At 33.0% G+C, this 7,736-nt stretch overlaps 1 protein-coding gene across 1 annotated transcript; it reads left to right on the top strand.

The window, feature by feature from the left end:
• Positions 1-558: 558 nt before the first annotated feature.
• On the top strand, positions 559-1,719 carry LOC127076498 (ethylene-responsive transcription factor ERF039). Its single transcript, XM_051018163.1, has one exon. It carries the CDS (start codon positions 691-693, stop codon positions 1,405-1,407), a length of 717 nt encoding a protein of 238 aa, XP_050874120.1. The 5' UTR covers positions 559-690; the 3' UTR covers positions 1,408-1,719.
• The last annotated feature ends 6,017 nt before the right edge of the window (positions 1,720-7,736 follow it).

Raw genomic sequence — 7,736 nt, 5'->3', positions numbered from 1 at the left:
ATATATATAATATATATATATATATATATATATATATATATATATTATATATATTATAATATATATATATATATATATATATATATATATATATATATATATATATATATATATTCAAATTGATGTTCTTTTGCAAACTAAAATTCACATTATCCATTAAAAATATTATTTATTCTCTTATCTATTTATTATATTTTTACAAACATAAAATAAAAATCCTTAATTATTTAAAATCATATGACGTAGATCTCCTTGTATATACACATAGTCTTTTTAAAATTAATTTACTTGTTCTTTCTCATACCACTACTAAGAAAATAAAATTACAAAGTAATAATTTATAATTTATCTTATTCATATATATTTTTATTTTATGTAGAATTATAAAAGTGATAAAATAAGTATTCTTTAATAGGATACCTAATTTGAAATACAGATAGTTAAAATCTCTTAACAAAGAGAATTTTGTTTGTCGAAGAGATTGATCAATCGTAAAAGTAGAACAAAATTATTGGTAGGTCAAGGGTCGCTATAAGAGTGAGCCTTTCCCTCACTACAAAAAGATTAACGATTTGGCACTTGTCTTCTCATTCATTCTCTCTCTCTTCTTTTTCTCCCCCTACTCTAGTTCTTCTCTCTCTCTACATTCTCTTCCATAAATTCACAATAACAAACAACTCACTCACAGCAATGACACAAACAACAACAACCTCTTCAGAAACAACCACCACGACAACAACCTCAAACTCCTCCACCTCTTCATCTTCTTCACCACCACCACCTTCACATTCAACCCAAAAACAAACCCAGACAAAGCCCAGAGACGACGACAACAACAATAATAACAAACACCCAACCTACCATGGCGTAAGAAAACGCAGCTGGGGAAAATGGGTGTCGGAAATTCGAGAACCTCGCAAAAAATCACGAATCTGGCTCGGAACATTCTCAACACCAGAAGCTGCAGCTAGAGCACACGACGTAGCAGCTTTAACCATCAAAGGCAAAACCGCAATTCTCAATTTTCCTAATATCTCCAACATGCTTCCTATACCTGCCACGTCAGCACCACGTGACATTCAAGCCGCAGCGACAGCGGCAGCAGCTATGGTTGACTTTGATGAACCTGTCGTGCACGTGACTGAACAATGTTGTTCTGAATCTGATGAGTCTGAACAAGAACAAGAACAAGAACTTAGTCAAATTGTTGAACTTCCTAAAATTAATGAAGGTGAAGATGACTCGGTTGTTGACTCAGCTGGTTCTGAGTTTGTTTTGCTTGATGACTCGGTTGGTAGTACTAACTGGGTTTATCATCATCCTTTTACTCCCTCAATTGGTTTTGAAGATGGAATTGAATTCTATGCTACTTTTTCTGATGATTTTTTATCACCCATTTGGGATTGAAATCATGGGTTGTTTTCAATTTCATCAAATTTTCTACTTTTGGAATTGGAACATTACTGTAATATATTTAGTATATTATTATTACTACTACACTTTATTCTCAAACATTGTTATTATAATTTTTAGTTAAGGTCTTAGGTAGTACTCCAAATCCAAGTTGAAACTCAAACCTTTTCTTTTCTCTCTCTATGCATAGTCTTTGGTGGCTTCTTCTGTTTACTAGAAACGGACAATGTGAATGCTGAATAAGTTTCAGCCACAAAATAGTGTAATAATGGACTCCAAATAATAATTTTTTCACTGTTTGATATATACTTTGGTGTTCTTTCAGTGATATCTTTTTGCTGTAGTTAGTAGCTAGTGACCATTAGCTAGATAGAAGTGTGTGATGATTTTGAAAGGGAAGTTAAGTACAATTATTAGTTTTCAAGTTTAAATGAGTGTGTACAATAATATACTTGTAAAAAAGTTTCACACTTTTAAATGTCTGATCTCATTGGATGTATCAGATGACAAATTTATGATGGTGAGTTATTGGGTCAATATCATTTTTTATTTAAAGTAAGTATTTTTTTTTAGATTTTTTAATCACAATAACCATAATCTCCTATTTTATTGCCCTAATACTCAAATTTTCTCCATATATTCTAAATTACTCGTGTTTGATAAAAAAAATTATATGATTATAGTCGGATTATACATATAAAAATACCTTTTTACATTATTATTTATGATACGGTTGATTGCACTGACCACGAGTTCCGCATGGATGAGGTTCTACCTATCGTATAAGTCTTGTTCGAATCTCTTTGTGTGCTTGATATGAAGTCCTCCGATTTAGAATCATCCAAAAGCAATTATTGTAATTCTTAAAAGCGATGTGTCTACAAGTCGGTGTTGTCGTAACTGAGTTCGATGCCCATGTTTTCGTAGTACGATTGTGTTGTTTGGGTAGATGTGGTCACAATTGGACTACAATCAGGTCGGTTGAATGGTGATATTGGTGTGAATGTTTTGTTGGGGAAAAAAGGAAATTATTGTTGTGGTGTTTGTTAGTCTATGTTTGTTTCATTTGTTTGTTGGGTGTTTTGGTATGTGTATAATGGGTTGGTGGGTGAATATTGATAAAAATATTTTTATTATTGTTGGTAGTACGGAGTATGCTCTTGGCTTTGTGATTGTGTGTGAGACATGTATTGGTTATGGATTTCGGTGTTTATGGGTTAGAAATTATGTTGTGTTGCAAGTTAAGTGAAAGTGTATTATTGGTTTTGTTGGGCATTAGATGATGAAGCTTATTGACATGGGTCGACTAAATATTTGGGTTCAGATAGAAATTCAATTGTAATTGATTCATACCAATACATCTAATGAGGAGTTGGTTTAGATTCAATTGGAATTACAACATCGTTCAGGACAAGGTTATGGCGGTGTTTCCATTGACAACCCTAAGTTTTGGCGTAGCCTTTCCAATTGGCGTAGGTCCATTGGTCCTAGACTACTGTTGTGATAGTTTTTGAAGCACATTGGGGGGTCTGAGATTTCTTGATGCATGTCAGACTGTAGTTTCATACGAGCATTATGGTGCATCTCCACGGTAATGAACATGATAATCGGTGTTGTTGCAGTCCAGACGACTACATCTTTCTCATTCCTTTCATGATGATTTTTTGGATCTAGATATGACCTCCAAATAACCCGTGACAGAAAATATATTTGTTAGATTAAAAATAATGTTAATATTAAAAACAAATTATTATGACATGAATAGTGTACTGGTAATACATCATTTGGTCTCATGTGATCTAAGAGACCAATTGAGGACATGTGTGGTAATTCATCTCACGGGTGGACCACCTAAACCAAATAAAATAAAATAAATAATTTAGAGTTAATAGTATAAATTAAGTAAATGGAAATATCTACGACGTTAGAAACTTTCTTTGTTATGTGTCGGAATGTGAAGTTGCGGTGATTGACAGGCGCAAGGGACGATATTCTCGACCAACCATATGCTTAGGGAAAAACAACACATACGATAAAAGTAGATGAACCTATCTTTGCGGTTTTACACAAAGATCTATAGAGACACACTAAACAAGTGGAACATTAACTATATGTTCCTATTTTATCTATACTTGTTAACATAATATGTATACTACAACTAGAAGCATCTGAAATTAAAAACAAACACATTAGTAACATGATATAAATCCTAGTTTTAATTAGGTTTTTGTTGCTCGGTAGACTCTTTTGTTAATACCATACGACTATGTAAATTTTTAAGACATGTAAGTTTAATACCTTGGCCCCTCATAGCATTTTTGTCAACGAAGTATCAAAAAATTTATTGGATATTGACTCATCTTCATTGGGTTTTCCATTTACTGCCTTACCATCAATAGGTAGACCCACAACATATACACATCCTCGAAGATAAACTTAGCATCAACGACGTACGACACAAATTCGATAACATGACAAAAACATGTGCACTCTAAATAAGGTTACATATAATCGTCGAGTGGAACATATTCATGGACACGAGTGTGAAATTTTCTTGTGTCCTAAAAAGAAAGCGTAAGTTATTGATTATAAGTTATAGTTTAAAAACTTAAATACAATCAAAGTGAAATAACAACTTACATAAGAAAAAATGTTGTTGAAAGTTTCTCTACGATCTTCTCTCATGTTTAAGAGAGCCCTTTTGCAATTTTTATGAATGAGGAAGTGAGTAATTGAGTAAAATAAGTGGTAAGATTATAGTGTTTTGTTGTGTGAAAAATAAAGTGAGTGAGGATAATATTTATAGTGAAGCTAATGAGTAAAAAATTTGAGTGAATATGAGAAAAATATGAGAAATGGTGTATTTAAGTTAGTATGTTCATATGCATTCAATCTATGGGCAACTTTTGCATGAATGCAACACTGCTTTTAAGTCAATTGGCGCGTTGAATAAATTCTCCTAGACCCAACCTATCTAATTGTCGCAACTTCATCTTTGTAGTAACATGTGAAAATCCAATTGGCGTGTTGGTATATGGTTGTAAGATCAATTTGCCCAATGGTTTAGCTTTTGCTAAAATAGTACATGGTCGTGTAAGAGCTATTGGTTGTGCCTATTATTCAAATGGATGGAACATGGTTGTATAGAAAATACAAGGGAACATTACTTATGGCAGTGGCACAAGACGCTAACAGTAATATCTTCAAAACTGCCTTTGTTGTGGTTGAAGGTGAGACCGATGGTGATTGGAGTTTCTTTCTCTAAAATCTCAAAACATGTGTAGCTCCCAAACTTAACCTCTATTTTATTTTAGAAAAGCATGCATCTATTGAGAGTGGGTACAATAATCTAGATAACAGTTGGAAAAATCATCCTTATGCACATGTCTTATGCATAAGACACATTGCTGAAAACTTCATGCGTGAAATCAAAGACAAAAATCTTCTAAAAATAGTTGTGAATGTCGACTATGCTTTAAACCATCCATCATTCAGACACTACCATGAGGAAATAAGATTTTCAAATGCATAGGATTTAAGGTGGGTGGATAAAATTCCAGTGGAGAAGTGGACAAGGGAATTTGACGAGGGTCGATAATAGGGCCACATGACAACAAACTGAAGGTGCGAGAAACACAAGAAAAGAGGGGGGAGGGGAGGGGGTTGAATTGGGTTTCTAGATTTAAATTTTTTTTAACCTAATACCTCAAACAAAAAATATAATGATAAAGATAAGAACACAAGTATTATTTATCATGGTTCATTGTCAACGAAGCTACGTCCAGTCCACCCGCTTGAGTGATTTTGCCTTCACAATAAGTACTTAATCTAATAATCAAATTGATTACAACAAAATCAAAGATGCGTAATCTAAGACTTCTTGAGAAATTTTGACTATGCCTTAGTCTCTCAAGGAGAGCAACTCAAAGGCTAACTGTCAATGAATTCTTGAGAATTATGACTAAACTTAGTTTCTCAAGGAAATTAACCAAAGGTTAAGATAAACAAGGTTTGTGTTTACAAGTTACTTCAACAAGCAGATGCATAAGTTTAAATAAAATATTACACTTAAAAAAGATATTCAAAGAAAATGTTCTAAGTGTATGAGTGTGAGAAACACTTCTTTTACTTTTCTCTTTCACGTATGTTCTTTGAGTGTATGTGTTGATATACAAATCAGTTCATACGTTATCTTTCCAATCTTCCAAGACATCTTTATATAGGAATAAGTAGACTCGTTGTAGGGTGAAGTTGGAATATCCTAAATGTAATAGTTGTAGGAAGGTCACTTCATATTGCAACATTAGAGTGGTGCATGAAGCAAAGAGTTGGTGAGGATGATGGGATGTGAGAAACTTATTTGGTACAAAAGTATAATACTTTACATAGAAAGTAGATTTGCTTTTTTACTTTTGTCACATCAATTAGTCGTTGACCTTTGGATTTAAATATTCTAGTCAGAGACTTCTTATACAAGTTGATGAAGCTTGAGTAAAGTTTAAAGTTTGTCTTAGAACTTGGTGAAACATCATAGTCTTTGGAGATTAGAAAGTTCTAATACTTTTAGATGCTAGTAGTCATAATATTTTCCTGAGTCTATCTAGATGGTTTCAGTTTAGAAATGTTGACTTGATAAATCAGATTTAACTTCTTTGTAAACATGCTTTTAATACTTCTTTGTTTTTTATTTTCTGCAAACTTAAAAAAATAGTTAGAGTACAAAATTATTCTCTACACTTTGTTATCATAAAAACTCAAGGATAGTTATAGAACAAAACTTGTTCCAACGCAAACCTTGTGGAATCATTGAACTCTATCTTTAAAGGCACTAGAAAATTACCCATAAATGCATTTGCGAAATGAACCTATTATAGGTTGCTAACATAGGTTCAAAGTGGAGTAAAAGATAAAAAAGGAAACCATTATGGAAAAGATAGAAAATAATTTATGTATTTATAAACTGGTATGTATCTCCTATGTATGTTTTTATTTTCTTTGAATGTTCACAGGTACTTTGGGATTCCCTAGAACGATGCATATGGTGTTTTCATGTGGATGAAATGCAAATAGATATGTAATATTTTTTGTTTAAATAGTTCAAAGGTTTGATGATGCAATAATTTAGGTTCAAAAGTTCGGTATATATATATGATGATGCAATAATAATATGCGATAATATAGGCTTAGGGGCCTGACACATTCTGGAAAATCTGTATATACTTCTCAATGCAGGTTCAAAGGTACGACGTATACATGATAATCAAGGTATGTAGAGTTTATAGTTTCTTGCAAAAACTCAATATCCCCTCACAGGTAGGTACTATTTTTCAAAGAATGAGGTTCCTAAAAAGGGTTCCTAGAGTCATAGACCCATTTTGAGATACCATTGCCTAGAATGAGTTACTCGTAGGACAATGATGCTCCCAAAACGATCTACCCTAGGTGTGGTGTCTCATCGAGGCATAACACCAAGTAGGTCAACACGACTCTTGCCACGTGCTATCATGTGTGTATACTCAAGCTCGGGTGTAGAGATTTTCTCTCATGTAACATCACAAAGTTCAACCCATAATAGAGAATATAATAAATATCAAGAATATAATGAATATATAAAGCAGTAAAATGCGATAAAATAAAATAAAGATAAGGCAAGTAAAGCGATAGAGATAACCACCCAAACATGCAAAGAAGAAATCAAAACTATGCTCTACTTGCTTAGTCATTCCTCAAAAGAGTCGCCAACTATCATTCCGCGAAAAATATCTGAGCGCATCGCGCACTCGAAGATATAACAGAGTCGTCACCAAACTTTATTTATTCCAAAGGAAAGGAAAAATATCGATAAAATCCAAGTGGAAGAGAAAAAGGGTAAGAAAGTCAATTATGCAAGGGGAATGTATTAGTACCCCTCACATCCATTGTACTCAACGGGAACCATTTTGATTATTCTTTGCGTGAGTGGGTGTTATTATCTAAAGGTTACTTGCAAATGGTTAAAGGGGGGGATATGTTTATTAATTAATGTGCTCACCAAGGATTCAAACCCTCATGCCTACGTATTCTCAGAGTGCATTGAGAAAATCAGAGCTCCGTAGTTCTTCGTAGAAAATACGGATTTGTTGGTTGATTTTAGGGAACAGTTATAATCGTATCCTAGAAGTGTGTAGACGTTAATTGATTCTGATCCTTATTCGGATGCTCTAAGCTTTTAGTCTAACTGCTAAGGAACGAATTATAACAGTTCTTTTATGAAAAGAAAGATTTTTTTTTTTTGAAAAAAGGTGTGTGTGATAAAAATAAAATAAAAAGTTGCTTGAATTGAA

Source organism: Lathyrus oleraceus, chromosome 4, assembly GCF_024323335.1.
Source record: "Lathyrus oleraceus cultivar Zhongwan6 chromosome 4, CAAS_Psat_ZW6_1.0, whole genome shotgun sequence".
NCBI classification, from domain to species: Eukaryota; Viridiplantae; Streptophyta; class Magnoliopsida; order Fabales; family Fabaceae; genus Lathyrus; species Lathyrus oleraceus.
Note: the sequence above shows the minus strand (reverse complement) of the source record. Positions and strands in the feature narration are given on the sequence as shown.